At 42.7% G+C, this 24,911-nt stretch overlaps 2 protein-coding genes across 2 annotated transcripts; both read left to right on the top strand.

Moving 5' to 3' along the window:
• Positions 1-9,999: 9,999 nt before the first annotated feature.
• On the top strand, positions 10,000-19,006 carry si:dkeyp-67f1.2 (uncharacterized protein LOC556106 homolog). The gene is made up of 9 exons (XM_034219150.1): positions 10,000-10,083; positions 10,167-10,265; positions 10,360-10,401; positions 10,494-10,617; positions 10,698-10,756; positions 18,153-18,203; positions 18,292-18,376; positions 18,458-18,584; positions 18,711-19,006. The coding sequence occupies exons 1-9, from the start codon at positions 10,071-10,073 to the stop codon at positions 18,813-18,815; spliced, it is 705 nt and encodes a 234-aa protein (XP_034075041.1). The 5' UTR covers positions 10,000-10,070; the 3' UTR covers positions 18,816-19,006.
• A 1,203-nt stretch (positions 19,007-20,209) lies between these two features.
• Positions 20,210-24,069, top strand: LOC117548120 (actin-associated protein FAM107A). The gene is made up of 5 exons (XM_034219154.1): positions 20,210-20,233; positions 21,351-21,393; positions 22,810-22,990; positions 23,082-23,238; positions 23,980-24,069. Exons 1-5 carry the CDS (start codon positions 20,210-20,212, stop codon positions 24,067-24,069), a joined length of 495 nt encoding a protein of 164 aa, XP_034075045.1.
• The last annotated feature ends 842 nt before the right edge of the window (positions 24,070-24,911 follow it).

Below are 24,911 nucleotides of genomic sequence, written 5' to 3'. Positions count from 1 at the left end.
TGGGTGTGTGTATATATATATATATATATTGTTTGAATTAAATATGATTTGAGAAGACAGTGTTGCTGATTCCATGTGTGAATTTAATGAAACTGCTGTGGCAAAGCTATTCACCTATTAAGCCTTACTAAATGATACATACTGTGTGAGGGTGTGTGTAGGTGTATACTGTGTATATATATATATATATATATATATATATATATATATATATAAAGATGTATATAATAGTCACAATAATCCCTTGTTGTAATAACCGTGTTCACAGGTGAACCTGCACCAACAGATGGGGAGCTCATGTGGCTGGCAGGTCATTTAATCTTTCCAAAACACTGATCAAACCTGATGAACGGCTTATACAAGTTTAATTAATCATTTTCAGCCTGAGATGAATTGCCGCTTGACAGTGACAGGAAACAAATTAAATGAAAAGAAGAGGAAAACTAATATGCATTCATCACATTGCGATTCCTAGTAGTTTTAATCAAACATTACCCCACACTGGATCAGTGGCTGACAACTCAGTCGCCCCATCCAGCATGCTGGGCCCAGGTCTGCACTTTTCTATGTCAAATACTGATATTCACACAATTACATTATATGATCAGTCTGAGAAGTTTTCTCTTATTTGCAAAACCCTTTTTTCCAACCAGCTTATGTGTAGTATGTAACGGACACACCAAAACAAGAACTTAGAAATGAGGAAATAAATAGAATAGACACATGGTTGAACATTAGCATATTATGATGTGCCTGAAGGGGAACACATGCGGTTTCCGAGCACCTCTCATACGTTTCATAGTCTTTTAAATATTTTAAATATAATCTTTATACATAATATTATGATGTATGACCAGGGCCGCCCCTCCCTACAGGCCAATCACGCAGGCTGCATGGGGCCCCGCCTTGCGCAGGGGGCCCCGCCCAGAGGGCCTCAGCTGCTGTGCGCAGTTCTCCCAAGCCCCCAGGAAGTGCGCCGGACTCAGATGAAAATATTCGTGGTGGCCAAACGGCGATACTGCACACCCGTTTGGTTGCCAGGCCCGGAAACACTTTTTCCCATTGACTTACATGGGGAAAGAGTGGTCTGTAACTCGTTGGATACATTTTTTAAAACTAAATAAACTACCCAGTATGAACGTTTGTATAGCCCTTATTAAAAACATTCGTTCCTCAAGTTGTAAAAATGTGCTAATAACGTTATTCTGAGAGTTATTTCCCTCTGCATTATGAACGCGCATCTAACCCACGGGATCGCACCCCCCTGCACGTTCAAGTTACGTGTTCAGCACTACATGCGTTTATCTTTACCCATGGATGCACAATAACAACGGACCCATGTCGCCTTACTGCCATCCCACGGAGCTGTAATAATGGATATATATTGCACATGTTTGCTGTAATTCATCATTTGTAAAATAGTATACTACATGGGCTGTATGATTAAATCTTGTACCGTAAATGTTGTATTGAATAAAGTTAATATTACCGACGTTAGATTAACGTCCCTGTAGCTTATTATTGCACTAAGAAGCGTATTGCACTGTGTGTGTATATATACAGTGCAATAATTATTTCATGCTAAATGAAGCTCTGTTGGATATCACTAGATCCTGTTACAATGTAATATAAGTACATAACGATTGATGTGTACATTAGCATCATTACTAGCTAGCCGCTAGCTGCTAACTGCCGCCTCGTTAATATCAAATCCATGATAACAACAATATTACCATGCTGTCATGAACGCGCGGTGCTGTTACGTGTACGCAAATTGACGTGCTTGATATGAACAAGCATTTTGGTTAAAGTTGCGCATGCGCTATGAGCGCACATACGGGTACTTCTCAGGCATGCCGGGTAATCTGTGACGTTTCACTCTCTCAAAAGTTGGGCCATTTTATCATCATGCGCTAATGAGCAACTCTCATAGGAATGAATGAGGCCCCGCCTCCCACGCTGTATCCAGTTCTTATTATACATCCATGAGTTCTCCGCGCACCCCCCGCGAGAGTGAAGAGGCTTCTCAATACTCAAATGTCCCCTCCTCGACTGCTCGACTCCTCTGTCCTCCGCTCGCATCTCCTGTGGGCGGGTCTAAGTCTCGAGGAGGGGAACCGAGGAGGGGAGTCGAGGAGGGGACATTTGAGTATTGAGAAGCCTCTTGAGAGTGAGAGGTGACGAGGGGAGCACGTCTGTAACCCGACACCATTGCAATGAATCGACATCTGACCAATCACGGCTTTGATACGGCCACTAGTGCAGGTGAAGAGATGTCGGTGAAAAGACAGTTTCAGTCCGGAGCGAGCAAGAGGGGGAGAAAAAAAACATGAAGAAACTAGAGCATCACTCGAAGGTGTGTTATTGTATGAGTCAAATGTACAACTTGCGAATGTTGTATAAGTCAAATTGCCAATTGCCATATTAAAACATCAGCTGCAATTCACGACATGAAGAAGGCAGTCTCTGCAGAGCATACAGGCTAATGGAGATGCAGTTATTTCCAGCATTCTTTATTTAACATTCATTCAAGTATGTGATGCCTTGTATCTGCTAATGTACAGGAGGAAGAGTGATACACTGTCTGTCTAGTTGGCTTACATAACAGTTCAAGTTTACAGCCTAAAAAACATGGAGCATTTGTTCCCCTTTTATTCATTTTTATGTCAATTTGCACATTTCATGTTGATGCTCAGCCTCTCCCCTTAACTCCTAACGGCCCGTCCACACAGCGGCATTGGAAGCTTCTTCCAACGCTTCTGCCCATTCACTTTGACTGCAGGTGACGTCACTTTTCGCCGAACTGCATTGTGGGAAGCAGAGCGGAGCTTTCCTGGCGTTTCAGGCTGCAAATGTTGAGCAATGTTCAACTTTTTAAGCTTCTGAAGCTTTCGGTGGAAGCGTCAGCCAATCAAATCATATGCCAGTACAAGCTCTAGCCAATCAAACCGCTGCTTGTGTGTCTGGGGCGGGAGATTCATGTGATTGGTTGTTGGTCGAGCTTCAGACACGCCCGCCGGCAAGCTTTTTCCATAGCCGCTGTGTGGACGGGCCGTAACAGTCATCGTCATGTCAACTACAACACAGAGAAATACTGATAGAAATGTGTGTGTAGTTGTTGATACATTGCTGACAGAGGGAACTTCATTTGAATACAGATTTAAGAAATATCAGTTTTTGAGCATGTCATAAGCATGTTTTGTCTTGACTATATTACAACTATATTATAATAAAATATAGTATTTATATTATTCAATTGATTATGATTATTATTATCATTAGTAGAAATAGTTTATTTGCATTAATTATATTTTAATCTTTTTGAGGCTAGTATTTGGCAGGAAATGCAGACGTATTCACCTGTAAACGCACACTGAACGACATACATGCACATTTACCATTTACCTCACTGTATACAAAGTAACTGTGTTGATAATAATAATAAACAGGAATTATATTTGCAAAGTACTTTGTTTCCAAAAAAAATGTTTTCACTCCTGTCGGTTGGGGGGGGGGGGCCTCATCTCACAATGTCGCTTGGGGCCCCAAGTTGGCCAGGGGCGGCCCTGTGTATGACTCAGGAATGTTGCCAAAAGGGATGTTCCACAGAAATGTGTTACCTTTTCTAGAAGATACTGTAGAGGAATTTGAGGCTTGGGTGTTTTATCAATAATAAAAAAAATGTATTTTGTGCATTAAAAACTACAAACCTCGATACTGTTATAGATGAATTTCATCCATAGACTGCATCTCCTCATAAAAGCCACGTGACACAAAACCATACACCAAATGTCGAGTGACGTCTCCTGAAAGGGGGCGTCGACTGCTTGCAACAGGTTAGAGCAACCAGGAAGTAAACAACCATGGTTTGACCCAGCGCGATAACTTACAGACAACATTTAGTATTAACTTATTACAATTCCCCAAAACTATTTGGGGCTTGATAAGTCACGAGGATGTCAGCAGAAAAGGTAAATATGTGAAAATGTCTGACAGATCCGCTGATATCTTCCGGTAATGGTCTATCTATAGTTTGAAAGACATAGCCCTGGACATGCCAAAATACAAACAGTTTATTATGACCGTGGTGTTACAATGGCGAGTCATGTAATTCTCAGGAACATAACAAAAGTAACTCCGTGTATATTGTTTGCCGTGACTTTTAACCTTTTGTACAAAAAGGCCTAGAGTTTTGGGAAATTTAAATATGGGTATGTTTACCTTATTCGTTGAAGAACCATACAGGCTGATTTCATTCAAGTTATTACAATAGGCACTAAAAACGCTAAGAAATGCACCTATTGTTAGGCTACATTCTGGTTTTTCATGCACAATACTCACTGTTTTACAGAACTTTTGGATTCATTGAAGTTCTAGCAAAGTGAACTAACTAAACATACACATCCATCAAGATTCATATTACTCTAAAAAATAATAATGATAATATTAGGTTTAGCAGACTTTGTGTCTCCACTCAGACTGTATGCACTTGATTAACTGTATAGGAAGCTGCAAATCAAAGATGTCTTTCAGCCATAGTCTGTAAAAGATGAATATTAAGCTTTCAACTTCAATTCAGCACCTTAAATTAAAAAAGTATAATAAGAAAGTGATAGGCCACATGTATATTGATACTAAATAACAACGTGAATATAAGTGAGGTGATATCACATCACATCTCAGCTCAGACACCTCCTGATGTGTGATTAATTGTTGAATTGTAACCTTCTGGTCTTGTGAATCATAATTAACACTTAAAGATTAAAGTTTTCGCACTCTAATCCTAACGTTACAGAGTGTATGATCTTATGCGCAGCTCTGACTTTAAAGATATTGGTTTGTGATAGTGCTGACGTGTGTGATCATTTATTGTCAAAATTGCTTCCGTTTCCCTGCTGGGCCTGTGATTCACACTCCTGCTGTTGAGCTTTTGGGTCGTACACCAGTGTGATCCATAACACACACGCTGTTCAGCTGTCATATCTCCTGCCGGTATTTCCTTTTTTATCTGAGCCACACATCATGAACTGAGCTGTTAGGTTTATGGGCTCTTTAACTACCCCACTGTTAGATCTCATTAGATTGAATTAATTTGTCTTTTTAGGCAGGGTTAGGTCGAATTCACCCTGGGGTTATTGCATCGGTGGTCTTCGTCTCTGTGGCAGCAATACTTGCTGCTCTATTGATCATCCGAAAATACTGCTACCCAGTCAAGTAAGCAGACTTTATAAATGAGCGTGTATGAGAGTATTTCAAATCCTCAGTGCAGTATGAACACATCACCCTGGTCTGTCACTTGTTTTCAGTGAGGCGAGTTACAGATACTCCACGCTGAGGGGAATGGAGGAACAGAGTTCAGCCATGACAGAGGGGGGGGACACGGGGCCCTGCACAGTGGGAGAGGAGTCGGATGAGGTCAGTGCTTCATGGCTACCCTGACTATATTTTTCACCGTTGTGTATCCCACAGAAACACAGCTGTTACTTTCCTTCTCTTCACAGTCATGTCTTTTTTTCTCATGACAGGATCTTCTGGAATAAGTGTCCGAGGGGGATGCTGCAGGACTGGCTGAGTTTGTTTTGGATGAATTGTGTGCTTAAGGACTTCAGCAAAAGATTGTTTTCCTTGTAGATGAATCCTTTGATCCAGTCAACATCAGAAAAAAGTAAGAAAATACCCTTCGTCTTTTTCTTCAAGCTCAAATGTGTTTTAAACCTATTATATATCGAGGAATTGAAAACTTCTCATGTTTTACAAAATGTTTGGATTTTTTATTCACTGAACAATAATATAAAGACTGAATATAAAAGAGATGATTTAATTTTCAGACGACTGGACTAATGGATTTGTTGCACCTGTGGATTATGTTTCAGGATTTGTATTCTTCATCTGGCTCGATTTCTTATGAGAGTGTTATTTCCTTATGTTTAATGCCAGTTCAGTCAGACAACTCACGTGTTTCTTTAACATGTTTATTAGAAGCAGCATATAGTTGAGTTTGGCGTCTAGGCTCGGGCCTCATCACTCCATAGATATACATAGCACGATGAGTGATGATTAAATAACTAACCCCGAGCCTACAGGTGGAAGCTGGGGTGGTGGTGGGGCAGCGAGCAGCAGCGACGTGGAGTAGCTGCGGCAATAGCAGCAGCAAGCAATGCATGGAGAGAGATCTGGCAGGTTAAATAGAGCGGCATATTAAGGAGACTCTGTTTGTTTGGTTGGTTGTAGAGTGGCAAGGGGCGTTATGTATGAATGCAGCATAAGTGCTCGAGTTGACTGCCTGAACTAGCTCGCAGGCTTCGCCCCATTAATGGGTTTACTAGATCTTTTCAAGCATCACTTCCCCAGTTTTAAACATCAAGGTCGTACTCCGTCTGTGCCTACAGTTTTATTAGTAGGTTAGGAGTAAAGGTTGTGATATTTCAGCCGCTCCAACATCATTTTAGTGTCAGCTAATTGTGCTCACATCCTCTTACTGTCCAACTGTGTATATCAGTTTGTGAGAAAAAAGTCATTAAGATGTTGATGTGTTGTACTTCCATCAATATTGTTGTCAGTGTAGCTTATACCTCAGCTCACCTTGAAGTATCTCTGATTCTGCTCCCTCCCTTCTGAAACCTTTATGGCCCCTCGATCAGATGTTATATTAGAAGGCTAGTGCTGCTGATCGCACTGAAAATACATTCTCCTGAATGGTTGACTAAAGGCTGTGCCACTGACAAAAAAAATGAAATCAAATTTTTGAAATAACAAATCAAAATGTAAACAAATCACAGTAATTGCCATGTTAAAAACAAATGAAAATACAGAATACTTCTTAATTAAGTGCATGATTTTCCTTCAGAGATCACAGACTCTTTTAATTTGACTTCTCGGCTGATTTTTTGAAAGCTGCATTTGCCACAACCCCAACCCCACCTGCTAGGGAGTCCCGAGTGACATTATTATGTGGCGACAGCTTATACTGATAAGTAATTAATCAGAAAATTGTCTCACTAAAGCTTCTCTTTTGAATTAGATTTGGTATGATAAACAATTAAGCAATGAAATCAATCTGTTGCCCCCTAAAGAGTTTCAAGTTCCTTTATTCTTGCAGATTTGTGCAAATATCTTAAGAAAGGGTTTTCTCTAAAGTTACTGATAGGAATGGTGTGAATTATGTCAGTGAGGGCGACTGCATATAATTTATATTCTGGTGTTCATGTTGGAGATATTTATGTTGTCCTCTAGAATTACTGATGATAGTGTGAATTATGTCAACGCTGACTTCTGCATGTAATTTATACTCTGGTGTTCATTTTAGAAATATTTATGTTGGGTTATTAAATGTATTCATGCAGAGGAGTGGCTGATGTGTTCGCCATCTGCTTGGATTGTCCTTGTTCTGTCCAACTCATGTCCTGCATAATTCACTCTTTCTGTCTCTTCTTTGAAGAGCATCTGTGCTTTATCAAAAAGGAACTGTTTATTATTCCTGCTTAAGCGGACAGGAAATTCTTCTATTTTTAAAAGAACAAAAGATGCATATTTTGGTCCTACAGTGTTATAGTCACTCTCTGAATGCATAATGCTTATCAGTAAAACGTGGTACACATAGACCCTCTATTGGTTTCATTAAGTATTACACCATGTTGGGAATTTGAAGTTTTTATAATGTAAATTCCTTCATATGTGGCACTAACAGCCCTCTATTGAACCACGTGTGACGGAAAAATACTTCATGGTATTTATAAACTCAAAATCTAATGTTACGGCACATACTTACTGTACATTTGAAACATGTTTTCAATTTAAGTTTTTTAATTCTCAAAGTAATGTATTCTCGTCAAAGCTGTATAACAGACTGGTTGCTCTCCTCGGGCCTCGGATGGCACCGTGTTCAATATGTGGCAACTACTTTTTGAGTAATTAAATACATTAAAATATGAATAGCTTAAAATATCTTGAGCTCTTGCCTCGTATCGTCTGTATAAATAATTTGCTTCCAGTTGGTTTTGTTCTCGAGCTCTGGAGCTGTTCAAACATTGAGTTAGTTCGTTCCTTTTTCAAAACATGGCCACACAGAGGCTTTAATTCCCCCGATCAGCGACTGTTTTATGATGGATAAATTATGACCTTATTATGATTGGACTTTAATAACAGTCATAACATCAGTTCATTACTGCCTGCAGGGAAATGCTTTTTTAGTTTGGACCCCCCGAGGCAGGTGAAAGCTCGGCCTGAGCTTCTGTTAGAGGATCAGCGCTGCAGATGCTTACTGACACCAGGGCTCGGCCTAATTATGCCTTTCACAATTGTAACAGTCCATGACGCCTAATTCTTGTGTAAACAGTGTTTTCCATCCATTAGAAGTAGGGATTAAAATGCCTTGACACACACCGTTTTGTTCTATGTAAGTTGTGTTTACTGAAATACCAGAATTGGCACTTCCTGTTGGCCAGGTTTCCTTTGAAAAAACTGTTTTATTCTCAGTGACATTTTCCTGTATCACAGGTAAAATAAAGGTGTTTTGTGAAATGTTTCTCACCTGTTTTAAGTTTATTTACATTTATTTTTGTATTGCCTACTGTATTGTGCTTATTTATTTGCCCTTTGTGAGAGATGAATTTTGCTTTATTTTAAAGTCTGTATGAATCTTTGTATAATAGTAGTTTTACACAAATAACTTGACACACATATGATTTCCTAACATCTACAGTTGCAAGAAAAAGTATGTGAACCCTTTGGAATTACCTGGATTTCTGCATAAATTGGTCATAAAATGTGTTCTGATTTTCATCTAAGTCACAACAATAGACAAACACAGTCTGCTTAAACTAATACCACACAAACAATTATATATTTTCATGTTTTTATTGAACACACCATGTAAACATTCACAGTGCAGGGTGGAAAAAGTATGTGAACCCCTAGGCTAAAGACTTCTTCAAGAGCTAATTGGAGTCAGGAGTCAGCCAACCTGGAGTCCAATCAATGAGACGAGATTGGAGGTGTTGGTTAAAGCTGCCCTGCCCTATAAAAAATACTTACTAATACTATTCTTAAGAAGCATTGCCAGATGTGAACCATGCCTCGCACGAAAGAGCTCTCAGAAGACCTACGATTAAGAATTGTTGACTTGCATAAAGCTGGAAAGGGTTACAAACGTATTTCTAAAAGCCTTGATGTTCATCAGTCCACCGTAAGACAAATTGTCTATAAATGGAGAAAGTTCAGCACTGTTGCTACTCTCCCTAGGAGTGGCCGTCCTGTAAAGATGACTGCAAGAGCACAGCGCAGAATGCTCAATGAGGTGAAGAAGAATCCTAGAGTGTCAGCTAGAGACTTAAAGAAATCTCTGGCACATGCTAACTTCTCTGTTGACAAATCTACGATACGTAAAACACTGAACAAGAATGGAGTTCATGGGAGGACACCACGGAGGAAGCCACTGCTGTCCAGAAAAAACATTGCTGCACGTTTGAAGTTTGCAAAAGAGCACCTGGATGTTCCACAGCACTACTGGCAAAATATTCTGTGGACAGATGAAACCAAAGTTGAGTTGTTTGGAAGGAACACACAACGCTATGTGTGGAGAATCCAAAGGGTTTTTCTTGCAACTGTACATACAAATTGAAAACGGATAAATGACACAGGGATTCTTAAAATATGTTTCTTTCAAATGTACACATCCAACACTTAACACGGAGCTAAAAGCTTTTTTTCCCCTCTTGTTACATGCCCTTGTCTTCTGTTTGCAAACCACATTGTTCACCACAAAGAGTATCTGTTACTGTTAGACACTGTCCTATATTTGACATTGTAGAAGAGAGAAACCTGATCATATAGTAAACAGTGGCTGGGTCTCTAATTCCACATCCTGGTTTTAATGTATCACAAGAAGGAGGAGAGCTTTTTTTTTCTTTTTTTTTAAAACACCTTTCCTCGAAGGCGTGATAGTTAGGGAGTGTTCAGAGATTCAGAAGCTCTCCTGTATATACAATACTTTGCTGCTGACTGGAATTACTTGACGTACATTTCAAAAGTCTCAGCTCTTTTGGGAACCGAAAGTTCTTTTGATCTCAGATATGAGAAATCGAGGTAAGATTTCACTTTACTTCCAAAACAAGTAGTCAAGGTTTTATGTCTGCCAATCTTCATCTATTTTCTCTTTGTGGTTTCAGCTGTTCTGCCCCTTGCTGCTGTAATAGTTGTCCTCCTAATAACCTGGGCAGTCTCCTTCAATTCATTCGATGTACAGGAGAAAGCAAGGAATATTCTCAGTGAGCTAACTTTTACTTATTACATCACAAATCTTGAACTACCTCTCCTCATTTGTATTTACCACATCTTAATATTACTGATCTTTTATTTTAGGGTTCAATAGAGTTAAGGTTACCAAACCAAAATTAAAAACAGGTAAATGTAATCATGATATATTTTTGACATCATATGCCCTACACATTAACTATGTATTAAAATCAGAAGTAATTTTCCATGTGCATTTTCAGTTACAACAGCACCCAAGGCAAAGTGCGGCCTCTCCAGAGTCTGTCCGCCCGACCATTTTGCTTTTAACATCGTCAGCGGAGCAGCTAATGTAGTCGGACCAAAGATATGTTTTGAGGGTAAAATGTGCGTTATGTTATGGTTAGTACCTGAATTGACAAAGGATTGCAATGTGTTGTATCTCAACCTTATTTGTATCTCAACAGCATTATGAGCAATGTGAAGAATAATGTGGGATCAGGATTGAACATTGTGGTTGTAAATGGTGAGTGAAATTTCAGATTTTGCTGATTCTGTACAGTAGTAACACTTCTTGTTTGAGCTCATATTGTGTGGGCTGTATTCCTCAGGGTGCAGAAGTCACTATGAATCAATCACTGTTCTACTTGGGGCACATGTAGATGTCTGTCCCAGTGGTGCAGATTTGTAGGCCCAGAACTGACTATATATCCCCATTCTGAGCAGCCATTACAAAGCAAACTGATTCAACATTTGGATTTTAAAGGTCATCTATTATGCAAAATCCACTTTGTCATGTCTTTTATACATAAACATGTGTCCCCTCTGCGTAAAGAGATTCTGAAAGTTTCAGGAAAAATGATTCTCTCTCTTTTTGTCCTGAGCCATTTATATAAAAACTTGTCTGAAAATGAGCTGATCAGATTTTGGCCACTTTATGATGTCATAACGATTGTTTGGCTTGTGTCACCATTAGCCAATAACAAGCCAACCAAGGTAACACCCCCCCCCCCTCCCCACCTTATCACCTGAATCTCCTCCTAGAGCACCATTGTGTTCTTTTTAACCAAATATCTCTCAGAGGGGCGTGGCTCCTTATTTTTCATCTAAAGTAACAGACAGAGAATCAGCACTTTTGAAACAGGGCTAAAACAGAGGGGATCAGAGGCGCGGGAAGGTATTTTGAGTGGGGGTGCTGAGGTGCTGGACTCCAGTGAACACTATTACGGGCACTATAGAGCACGCACAAAAGCACTCCCCACACGCAAACACACAGTACACCCGCGACTGTTAAAATGAAGGCTTGATAATCAGCTCACGGCATATAGGCAGGGGTAAAGTGCTATTTTTTACGAGTGGGGAGCGGACCTCACCTCCTCTAGGGGGGTCCGGGGGGATGCTCCCCCGGGAAGATTTGTTTTAAATATTGAAGTTAAAAGCATCAATCTGGTGCACTTTGAGAGCAACATTAAGAGATCTATGGATACATCTCTCAACACCCAGATGAAACACTACTGTAAGCAGATTCTCTTTTTCTTTATGGATATTTTACAAATCACTCTCCTTTCAAACTGTATTCTTGTTTTACTGCCTTATAGTATTTCATAACTGTTTTTCCTTTATTCTCTTATTTTTTTTTATAACTATAATGATCATATGAAGGTGTGCCGCAGAAATAATCTTTTGAATAATTTGTGACCAAACCGTTTGAGACCCATTGAGATAACTTAGACTAAAGTTAACTATCTAACCACTCAGAGAGTCCTTTAGCTCACCTGAGCCTCTCAGTCTGAGAGGAGAGCTCTCCTCCAGCTTGTTGTGGAACAAACAGCTCCGTTAGTGCAACTAGCTAACTCTCTCTCTCTCTCTCTCTCTCTCTCTCTCTCTCTCTCTCTCTCTCTCTCTCTCTCTCTCTCTCTCTCTCTCTCACACACTAAATGCGCTATTTTCGCACGCACACACACACACACACACACACACACACACACACACACACACACACACACACACACACACACACACACACACACACACAGAGCCGAGCTTGAATGACACAAGCACACTTTTATTTCCATGCAACTCTCTGATTGGTCTGGTGTCTTGCCTCTGTTGCATTCACTGAACACTGGAAATTACAGTCCTGCCGTCCCCTCTTGTGTCATGATAGTGATCATTGTATTCACAATACAATACATCCTCCGTGTTGCTCTCAGGGACATGTATGTCACTTCAGCTGCATAATACAAAAACAAATTGAAGTATACGATATGTTGATGACATCTTCAGAGCTCTTTTACGATTATATTTGAGTTTTGAACTTGGACGCAGCAGTTTTCATTCATAACACTCCGTTCGATGTCTCACTATGGGATGCGCCTCATCGCGGAGCAAACAGAAGCATCAATCTCATTACGCCAATCCTGATTGGCTGGTGATCTTGACGTCAGCGTCAGGGAATTCACCCCCTATAAGTAGCTTGCGCCACGACGCATGCGTCATTCAAACACCTCTTCTCGCTTCAGAGCACATCTCTATAGTAGCCGGACAAGCTTAACGGTCCACAGACTAAACCCAAATATAACCATTTCGGTCGACGGGCGCTCGCCGGCTACTCCTTCTGCCTCGCAAGAAGACGGTAATACACACACACACAGTTAGTATTAAAATCGACCTCGCCGTTTCTTTCCCCGGAAAGTAAGGTAAGGTTTTGATTTTTCTCAAGCTAGCTACGCACCTGTTGCTAGCTAGCTTCCCCTTACTACCGACACCACGGTAGCGAGGACGCTTTTGTTTTTCTCTCTCACGGAGGAGAAAAGGATTAGAAGTATATTGACACACCAGTCAATATTCTTTGAGAACAAAGGACCCACACCGTCCCTTTTTCTCCGGATTAAGGACGGGTTGGTAACACTTTTTCTCTCAACGACGTACCTGTTACGAGCGGGTCCTCTCCACGCCACGAGGCGAACAAGATGGACGCCTCTCCCCCTCACACCAGAGGAGTCAGGGACTCGGAGGCTCGGTCATGCGGCTGCGGGTTGAAGATAGCAGGCACAGACTCACACCAGGTCTGCTCGTCCTGCCTCGGGCTGGAACACGCCCAGGAGGCTATCGACAACCCCGGCTCGTGCGGGCATTGTGCCCTTTTCACCCGAAAGAGCATCCACCGACGGCTAGCACACCAAGCTAGCTTGTTGGAACAGGACTCCCTCATGTCCACTGATTCGCCGTTTGGCAATCAAGACACGGGGGCGTCCGCCGCAGAGACTGAGCCCCTCACTGTGTCGGTCTGGGGCTCACTAATGGCGCGTTTCCACTGCAGCGGGTAGCTCGCTTTAAGCGTGCCGACCCGATCGGGGCCCGTTTTTGGTTGCGTTTCCACTTGGCCTAGTTTTGGCCCGGGGCTACTTTTTCACCTTTTTTCTGGCCCGACTAAATCGTGGTTCTAGGGCCAGGAACAACCAGGCTGAGTCGGGCTGAGTATGCTAAACTAGAGAGAGAATCGCTGGCAAAGGGGCTACAACTACAACAAGATGAACATATTTGACCATGAATTAATTGTAATACACGTTTCAAAATGATGCCGAAGTAACAACATACTGATACCGGTTAGTAAAAACCATGAATTAATGCTTTGACAAGTCTGCAGACAGACGGCAGGCGAAAAACCCTTTTAAAATGCGTGTTTTCTAAATGTAGCTTGGCTAAGCTAACGTTATATATGCTCCGACCGTCCACACTCACAACAACGGCCTATACAGACATAAATAAACCAGCGACTGTATTCGCCATGACACAGGCAGTCTGTGGTTTGTACTTGTTTAACTTTTGTCAAGTTTCTGAACAGATATGAAGAGCTGTGAGCTCTGAGTGCTAAGAGCTAACGGCTGTGTTGTTTTTCTGGGGCTCTCATTGAAGATGACGTCACGGCTCCGTCTACACTGCGTTACTATAGTAACTGCCCCAGTTCCTAAACTGTAATGGAAACGCAGCATTAAAGTGAGCCGGGCCTAATAAGGCCTAACCAAACCGAGCGAGGCCGAACGAGGCCTGCAGTGGAAACGCGCCATAACAGCGGCAGCTGCGGAACCGGGATCCCACGCCGTGTCAGGCTGGGACACGGTGGCGGCAAGAGACGCGGGAACGGAGCCCCACGCCTGACCAGGCGGGAGCTCCCGGCGAGACCTCACCATGGTCTCGCCCGCAGAGGCTCGACCTGCTCCGCATACCGCCGATGGAACTGCTGGTGGCAGCCCACCTCCTACATAGGATGGGCCCGTCACCAAGCAGGAACCCCACGCTGCCAGCGAAGGTGGACCGTTTCCAGTCGACCATGACTGAACGGTCCTACAGAGCCGCAGCGTTGTCCGCCAGGGCTCTGAACGTTTCCTCACTGCTAACCGCATACCAAGCGGAGCTCTGTGAGGATATGTTGAGTAATCCTGGACCGGCCGTTCTGGATGAGTTGGCCGCGGTCACAGACATTTGTCTCCGTGTCCAACGCTGCGCCGTCCAGGCCACGGGCAAAACAATGGGGATCATGGTGGTGCAGGAAAGAGCTAGATGGCTCAACCTCACCAACCTCCCAGACCGGGAAAAGGAGGATGTGCTTGACATGCCCATCGTTCCCGAGGGGATTTTCGGCTCCGCTCTTGCCTCCATGCAGAGGAGATGCGAGTCGAAAAAGAAGGAGGACGAGGCCCTCCACCTCTGCCTCCCTCGAAGCGCCCAGCCGCTGCCTTCGCAGCGGCAGCCCTTCGTCCAAGCTGCCCCGAACCCTGCTCGGTTCAAAATACCGAAAACGCAGAGGTCGCAGTCCGCCCCGAGTCCCCAGCCCAGGCAGGGGACGAGGGCGAGCTGGCCTAGAAAATCTCCGGTTCCGGCTGCAGCCCAGGCGCAGCCAACCCAGAATTTCGGCCAGCAGTCGAGGAAGAAGAAGCGAGCGGCGTGACAGCCCCTCCTTCTCCCCTCTGTGACAGAGCTGGAAGTCTACGGTTCCCCAGCTCTAAATGTGTTCCCGCCGCCTCGAGAGATGCCTCAACACCATCCTCAAGTCCGCATAAACACATGTCACACACTTATTGATTTTTCTGTCATAAAACATTTTCCGCTGACGCATCCAGGCTTCGAGCCAAGGGCGCAGCTCGAAAAAATGAAAAGAAAAACAATAAACAGTCCGTCAACTGTTCCCCTTCTGAGAGCAGCTACGGCCTCTCTCAAAGGGCGGACAATTGACGGGTCTGTAAAGGCACCACCGTCACGCGCATGCGCAGTGCCGGCTGGGGCCGTAAAGGCACCACCGTCACGCGCATGCGCAGTGCCGGCTGGGGCCGTAAAGGCACCACCGTCACGCGCATGCGCAGTGCCGGCTGGGGCCGTAAAGGCACCACCGTCACGCGCATGCGCAGTGCCGGCTGGGGCCGTAAAGGCACCACCGTCACGCGCATGCGCAGTGCCGGCTGGGGCCGTAAAGGCACCACCGTCACGCGCATGCGCAGTGCCGGCTGGGGCCGTAAAGGCACCACCGTCACGCGCATGCGCAGTGCCGGCTGGGGTCGTGAAGGCACCACCGTCACGCACATGCGCAGTGCCGGCTGGAGCTGTAAAGGCACCACCGTCACGTCACGCGCATGCGCAGTGCCGGCTGGGGTCGTGAAGGCACCACCGTCACGCGCATGCACAGTGCCGGCTGGAGCTGTAAAGGCACCACCGTCACGCGCATGCGCAGTGCCGGCTGGGGTTGTGAAGGCACCACCGTCACGCACATGCGCAGTGCCGGCTGGAGCCGCAAGGGCACCACCGCCACACGCATGCGCTGTGTCGGTGGGGATTGTCGAAATGGGGCACCACAGTGCTCAGACACTGGAGGGCTGGAGAGTGATGGTTACTGTGAAATGCGTAATGGCACTGCGCCACTGGCTGCACCAGACTTTTCTAGTACGAGGTGTGCCTATGGGTGCTGTCCTTTCACGGAAAGTGGTCACCACGGACGCATGTCTGACAGGTTGGGGAGGTATTTATGAAGGTCGCCCGGTGAGGGGTCTCTGGAGCAGAGACCTCCAGCGGGCGCACATAAATTACCTGGAGCTTTTAGCGGTGTTTCTCACCCTAAAACGCTTTCTGCCTTTCCTCAGGGGACATCACGTCCTCGTGAGGACAGACAATACGACCACAATATCGTATATTAACCGCCAAGGGAGTTTACGTTCTCTCCAGTTACACACACTGGCGCGCAAACTGATCCTATGGAGCGGTAGACGTCTCCTCTCTCTGAGAGAGACGCACGTACCGGGAGTGATGAACCTCGGGGCAGATCTACTGTCCAGAGGTATACCACTTTATGCAGACTGGACTCTACATCCAAGGATTGTGAGCCAGCTGTGGGTGCGTTACGGCAGAGCCGCGGTGGATCTGTTCGCATCGAAAGACAACGCTCAGTGTCAGCTGTTCTTTTCGATGCGCGATCTAAATGCACCGTTAGGCGTGGATGCACTCGCACACGATTGGCCCCCGGGCCTTCTGTACGCGTTCCCACCCCTGGCTCTGATACCCCCAACTCTGGCCAGAGTGAGAGAGCAACGCCACACACTTATCCTGATAGCTCCGCACTGGCCAGCTATGTACTGGCTAGCGGAGATATATCAGCTGCTGTGCGGGCAGCCATGGCAGCTCCCACTACGCAGGGACATACTGTCCCAAGCGGGGGGGGGGCGATCTTTCACCCACACCCAGAGCGCTTGGCTCTATGGGCCTGGCCCGTGAGTGGTACAATCTGAATACAGTGTGACATGAAACTGACCCTGGCAGCTGCCAAGCGAGCCAGTGGCACTCATGCACTATCTGTACAGTCTTCATGCACTCAGTTTGCCCCAGGGCAAACAGAGTGTGGTTGAAGCCCAACCCTGCCTTTATCTTAAGGCGGTTGGTTCAGGTACCACATTTGACATTGAGGCATCCTCCCCGCCACTGTATTCCTCCGGGGAACAGCGGCCGGATTTGCCGTGTCCAGCCCGTGCTTTACGCACGTACAGGGACAGATCAAGGGTGCTTCGTCATAATGACCAACCCCTTGTGTCCTGGGCTAACCCTTATAAGGGCAAGCCTGTTACTAAGCAACGGCTCTCCCACTGGTTTGTGGAAGCAATTGCTTTGGGGCTCATACGAGTCAGAGTTCGCAGGCACCCTCGGGTCCGCGTTCTGCTCCCAGTGTGACTCAAGCAGTGCTGGGCACCTGGTTGAGTCAGAGCTCTACCTGTTAAGTTCTGGTTGGTTTGGTGATTTTCGAGATAAGCTCGTCTGACAATACGGGAGCTACAATTTCCCATAGTGAGACATCGAACGGAGTGTTATGAATGAGAACTATAGGTTACTTACGTAACCCCAGTTCTCAGAGTAACATGAATTGAGATGTCTCACCAGACGGCCCTCCTTACTATGGTGAACCGAGAAGAGGTGCTTATTTTGAATGACGCATGCGTCGTGGCGCAAGCTACTTTATAGGGGGTGAATTCCCTGACGCTGACGTCAAGATCACCAGCCAATCAGGATTGGCGTAATGAGATTGATGCTTCTGTTTGCTCCGCGATGAGGCGCATCCCATAGTGAGACATCTCACTTCATGTTACTCTGAGAACTGGGGTTACGTAAGTAACCTATAGTTTTTAATACAATCTTGTCTGAGGTTAATTTACCAGCTGTACTGGAGCTTCTGGTCCTATTCTATGATTTTCATCACACATGAAATGGGAAAAAACCTTGAAGTGCTCCTAAAATAGGATAATATAACTTCTTTACTTCCATAACAATTGGGTAAATGCCATCTACTGATGAAGATCATGTGATATGATCAAAAGCTTCAGAAGAGTTGAGGATCTACTTTGGTCCGTTATAATGTGAAATAACGTGTTTTTCTTCCACCTCAGGTGGAAATGGAGATGTGGAAACATCTGCCTACCTTAATATGCAAATTGGAAGTAAGAGTTTTCTTAGTTTTTTTTGTTCTTGTTTTAAATAAAAAAAGTTTAATTGAAACCTTCAGATGATGTTTTTTAATATCAAAAGATGCAGATGACATCCTGGCATACCTGAAGAACATAGATCCTGGAATGATTGTCTTGGTGGCCTCGTTTGATGATGTGACAGCAAAGTAAGTCCACATCTCAATGATTCAACAGTTGACACGGTTTCATATCACACAACATGACCCTCTTTTACTACTTTGTGGCAGAATGACAGACGAGATGAGGGAGGTGTTTTTCGGAATGGGAAGCACTTTGATCACGTCTGTGAAGCACAGAGATAACTGGGTGTTTGCTGGAGGAGCAGGGAGAGACAACAAAAGCCTCTTTGAGATGGTTAGTGAGCCTGCTCCATTTGTGTCAGAAAATACATCTATTTTAAAGAACACTTAAAGTAAAAAACAAGTAAAGGTAAGATAATTGATGGTAAAAGCAATGTCTTCTTCCCTGTCCACCCGTCAGCAAGCTGCTAATGATGAGAGCACCAACGTTTATGGAGATTGGCCGGAGATTGTGGAGCTGTCTGGCTGCTACCCAAGGACCCTTACTGATGGAAAAGTTTTGTGATGAAAAGGAGAACATGACTTATTTAGTACTTCACTGTGGAAATTCAATATTACTTATTCACAATGTTTTTGACACATTGAGTAACTGTTTATAGTTTACTTGTGGCTTTAGTTAGAGTTAGTATTAAGACGTCTGAGCCAAATTTGTCATTAATGATTCTGGGTTATCTAAATAAAATTGACCGGACTTGACTATCGCTGTTTATTCTAATATAACATGCAAAGTAAAAATTCAAGGAATGGAAAGTTGTGCAAAATTGACCCATTGACAAAGTTCAATATCGACAAAGGAGACTGGATATTTTGAAACTATCTATGGAGGAATGAGGAATATCCCAAGAGTTTTGGCATGGATAATATTTGTTCTGCTAAAGAAAAGGCAGAACAAATATGTGCTACAGCATTGTTCTTAACATGGAAACACATGTATTAGTTTTCCATTTCAATCTGTATACCAGAGGAGAAAGAGGTTCAGAACCTTATCTTTAGTTTGGATACATATGCAGTGTGTTACGCCCCACCCTTAGGTGGCCCTATGGGGATAACACAATTCCACCACTGACCCAAATACAACACAGACACCTTTAAAATGATCAAATCCATAGGATTTATTATAATCAAACATGTGACGTGCACAAATATCCATCCTGGGATGTGAGGCAGAAACACAGCAGTCCCCCCCCCCCCCCTTCTGCTTCTGCTGGCACTGGAGCTTTAAGACTTCCAGGTGCACCTGGCAGCACACCTGGGCAGGGGAACTAGAGGAATGAAGGAGCAGGGAACATATACAGCCGTAGTCTAAAAATGAACAGTTTCAAGAAAAAAGAAAAGAAAAAACTGAATTTCAGCAGAGCTGGTCAAGGTGCCGCTAGTCTGTGTATGTAAAGATCATCTTATTGTCCCACATCGGGGTCCAGCCACCTCCAAAGGGGCAAATCAACAATGCGAAGGGTCTTGAGATAATGATTGAGAGAACAGCAATTATTTAAAATAAGATTCTGATAAACACATTTGTATAATGAATTAGCATTTCACCAAAGCTTATTTTATTCATGCAATGTTGGATACTTTGACCTCTCTGGAGCTGAAGAAGTTAAACCAGACATATTTAAACCAGCTTAATGTTTAACAATAGCAGTTTACTTTAAAATGAAGTACTTGTTCATTGAATATTCTTCCAGCACTTTTGGCCTGTTCTCCAGGGTGTGTCTTCCACTCGGTCGCTGCTTCCCTGGTAGCACCGACATTGGTCAAAACACAGAACAGTTTGCTCTCTCTGGCGTTATTGGCTGATGGAGTAGAGAGGGAGAGGGAGAGCAACCTCAAATTATTATCACAACTCTGTCCATTGTGAGTTCACTGTGCAGAAACTGAATCTGGATTCAGACCGACGACATGGGGGTCACACATGGAAAGAAGGTACGTTTGTAAATGTATATTCTTCATTTATTTTCTGTCTTTCTCTTTAAAACATAACACGTGTGCTGTTAAAATAATCCAGCAGAAGCATCCATGTGTCAAAATACTTTCTTGTGTGTTCCTGAAAAACCCAAACTATGTTTTAAATGTGTGTTCTTGATCACCTTTAAGCTTTTTTTTTTGTTGACAGTTTCCTGATCTGTTATTGTTATCTCTACTTTTTATTTCCCAAAGAAAGCAAGGGCTTAAACCAAATACAGATTTTTATCCTGTAAAACAAGCCTTGCCAACACTGGAAAGTAAGCCCTGGAGAGTGTTTACCCCGTCATGTCCAATTAATTCTCGCCACAAAATATCCACTGTCTAAGCCTTGGCCAAACAGCGTGACTCTTCCCTCTTCAACCGAACTGCTGCCAGCAGCAAACTTGTCATTAAAATGCCTCAGCAAGATTGCACCTTATTCTCATTCTGAAGATTTATTTAAACTTTACTTTATCTGAATAATTCAAGCAGGTTTTGGAACACATTCAGCCAAGTTGCAGCTGAATGGCAACTAATGCCAAAGCCACAACAAACATTATGTAACACGTACATTGATCAGTGAAAATGTAACCAGTAGATTGTGCTCAGAGCAAAACAAAAGAAGTTTGCCATAATTTATCTCCAGTCGTTTATCCAACAACAGAAACCAAATGAATGACTTATTTCAGCAGTCCTGTCCGAGTCCAAACAAACGAATCACTCTTGTCTCGACTATTATTTCTGCTCAAACTCCAGCAAATGAGAGTTTCAGTGGGAATCAGACTGTTTTGTTTGATCCTTGTCATTAATGAGGTGGCAGCCCTCCACCGTCAGGGCTCTCGCTTCACTGGACATGTGGAACAAGAGATGACACTTCATTTGTCCGTCGCATAAAACGGCTTTGTGATGCTTTCAACTCTCTCTCTGTCTCTGTCATTTGCATGAAACTGCATTGGTGACAGACTGAGAGATGTGTATCGTTTATCTGCAATTGTGTGTCACACTATGTACACACTTTTATATTTAGTATAGTAGTAATAACTACTAACACATTTTCATATTTTATTCTATTTGACATGGCATCTTCTGTTGACAGAGAGATCTTCAACATCCTCCAGAGACGCACCTGAACGTGTCTGGTGAGAGATCTGTCTGTTAAGATTATTATCATTGTCATAAAAGGATGGGTAAACTGTGACTTTATGGGAATAACAACTGGGCAGAGGTGGCACAGATAAAGGTGGATCTGTAGTCACAGTAGTATTTTCTTTAGAAGTAATTTTCTTTATTCTAAGCGTCATTAAAGAGTAAAAGTGTCAACCAGAGTTTTTTAAGTAATGTCTGTAAAATGTGTTTTAAAGCAAGACTATGTACATTTTGATTATAATAATAACACAATGTGACCTAACCAAATGAATATATTAATCCTTTATCGACAAAACACAGATTTTCTGTTACTTGGTCTGGCATGACAAATAGCTTTTGGTGGCTAATGTTTGCTAACTACTTTACACTTTTTACAGTTTAGACACATGCACACAAAGAACATAAAGTAAGATTACAGTGATGGAATGCCCTACAGCAGGCAAGAAGTAAGTTACCAGTGCATGCATATACCCACAAAGTTTTCACTTTAAAGGTCCCCTATTATACAGTTTTTCCTCAATATATTATAGGTCTCAGATATATACAAAACATGTCTCTGAAGTGTTTTGCTCCAAATACCCAACAGATCATGCTTTGTAGCATCCCATAATCCCCTCTGTTTCAGCCCTGTTTCCAAAGTGCTGATTCTCTGTCTGTTACTTTAGATGAAAATAAGGAGCCACTCCCCACGCCCCTCTGAGAGATATTTGGTTAAAAAGAACACAATGGTGCTCTAGGAGGAGATTCAGGTGATAAGGTGGGCGGGGGGGTTACCTTGGTTGATGATTGGCTAATGGTTACACAACCCAAAACATCGTTATGACATCAAGGTGGCCAAAATCTGATCAGCTCATCTTCAGACAGGTTTTTACTTTTTATATAAATGGATCAGGACAAAAAGTGAGCAAATATTTTATCCTGAAACTTTCAGAATCTCTTTACACAGAGGGGACACATTTAGCATAATAGCCAGGTGACTTTTAACTGTACAGTTCCCAAGGCAAGTTTCCATGTAATTTCATGACTATGTGAGGCTGCAGTTTGTGGTATTTCCAGAGGTCTTGATATCAGGAAGAGCACTGTAAATACCTGTGTCCCTCCCTCTGTCAATACATGAGGCTTTTCAGTCATTTGAGGCTTGGAGAGAAGCAAAAAGGCAATCAGGTTTTAGTCAGACAGATGAGCTGATCAAATGTTTATTTCATCTGGTGGTATCAATAATAAAGTTTGGTAGGTCCTTGAGGAGATACTTGCCATGTGATTGTAATACAATGTAAGGGGTTATTTATTCAGCATGGTTGTTATCACTCTATGGAGAAATATGGTCTCTGCATGGTGTCAAATGTCCTTTATTCCTATATCGTACTGGAAAAGATATAGTCTGTATGTTTTTTTCTCTTTTGCCTCAGTAATGCAGATACAAAAACTTGAACAGCAAAACAGATACTGGGAGCTCCAGGCTTCTCTGTCCCAACTACAGAGTGAGGAGGAGAACAGTAATCTCATCAGACCCCAAAAACCTCTCAATCCTTTAACAGCCTCCAAGAGCCACCAGGAGCTCCACAAAGAACTGCGGATGACCCACAACAGGTTGTTAAAGTAACACAGACTCTAGTAAAAACACTCACACTTCACCTTCGTTTGTTTTATGAATCATAAAGTCCTTCTGTGTTCCTGTCAGCAGAGTGCACCAAGAAGGAAAGACTGAACTCCAGAGGGCTTTAGAAAAGAGAAGATGGGAACAAAGGGTGAAGGCTAGCAGGGATCAGGAAGAAGCGAAGAGGAGCAGATCACCATTTCATCAGGAACTGCTCAAAAGACAACAGAGGCTAGAAAAGGTTTGCACATAGTAGTTAACAGTTTAAAAAAATATCTTGTCAAGATCTATCAATCAAATCCAAGGAAGAGTAAACAGTAGGGCCAGGCACAAGGTGAAGCAAATGGGTCAAGGACGTTTTTTTATTGATTTAGCATTTTCTTGAGTTGTTTAAAAAACATGTTTGAGTATAGTTTCTCGAGTTCTCAACTCTATTCTTAAAAAGCTTGTGTTTGTTGTCCTAGCTGGCACTAATACTGTAACCTTATTCTCATGTCAACTTTATTCAACCTTTTTCTCAAACATTGTCATTGTATTCTCAACATTATTCTTCACATTCTAAACTTCCTCTTCCTCCTCTAACTTGTTCTTCTCATTTCCCTAACACTCTTTCATACCAACATCCTAATATATCAATTACATTTTGAATTGACTTTGAATTTCTTTACATATTCTGAAACCAAACATGAGTGTGTCATATATTACATTTCCAGTATTTCCTCACAGAAGATATAGTACATTGATAAGAGCATCATGTAGTTCTGCAGTCAGCCAGTGGGGGGCAGTGCAGGCATTGTCTCAGACACTGCAGAAGTCCAGCCTGAGCTTCTACAAGAAAAAAAACATTGATCATGACTTCATAATGCTCTAGTTATATGAACGATATGAACTGTTATATGCAATATTAAGATGTATCGTACTCATAAACAAGCATAGGCTTTTTAACTAATATGTTGCATAATGTATTTTAATATCTCCACAGTTCGAGAGAGACAAGGGACAACAGCGAGAGGGCCCAGAGTTCCTCCGAGTCAAAGAGAGACTGAGACGAACAGCCGTGTTGGATGCATGAGGAAAATAAGTGTGGACGTTTTGAGTGTATGTTGTGCATGTGTTGTGTTGAAAGTCAGCGCAATGGACCGTTGGTAATAATAAGTGGATAGACTAGTATTCACTGTTACTGTTAACATAATAATCAGATAAGGTGACGTAAGACATGTGGCAGTGGATGGTTCCAGTGGTTAAGTGAGCAAAGGTGAAACAGGTCAAGTAAAGTAATTGTCTTTAAATATCAAGGATCACATAGATGAGAAATGCATGACTGATCTATTAAGACATCACTGGATTGTGATGTAATAACAGCAGAAAACTGGATTACGTAAACACAGTAGATGCACATGTATACGTTTTCATTTTAAAGTTAATTTACATGGTAATGTGTTACCGTTTTCTAATTGTAATGTCTGTAATGACTCATAATACTCGTAACTTTAATGTTGTCAGTATAATAAGGAATAATAAGGAATTTTTCAATGTATTTTTGGGCATTCACTTTACCCTGTAAATATCATTGTTTTATGTAAGGTCTATTTTATAATGTTGAGAAGCTTAGTATCATATAGTTAACAATCGGATTCGTCTGTCAATGTCAATGATGTCCACAATGAGAATTGGTGTAAAAGAGATTACAATTAAAATATCTTGTGTCCATAGTGTGCCGTAAGTAATGTTTACATTGACAAAAGATATTCAACAACATGCAATACATTTGTTTTTGTGACATATTAATGTATTTCCAATGTCATGATATATGCAGGAAAATATGCATTTTTTGTGAACATTTATTTTATTATGAATGGCAGAAGGTGAACATTGAATTAAAAAAAGATAGTATTCATGAATCTTGTTATGAAA

Source organism: Gymnodraco acuticeps, unplaced genomic scaffold, assembly GCF_902827175.1.
Source record: "Gymnodraco acuticeps unplaced genomic scaffold, fGymAcu1.1, whole genome shotgun sequence".
In the NCBI taxonomy this organism is placed as follows: Eukaryota; Metazoa; Chordata; class Actinopteri; order Perciformes; family Bathydraconidae; genus Gymnodraco; species Gymnodraco acuticeps.
The sequence above is the reverse complement of the archived record's forward strand: the minus strand, read 5'-3'. Positions and strand labels throughout refer to the sequence as shown.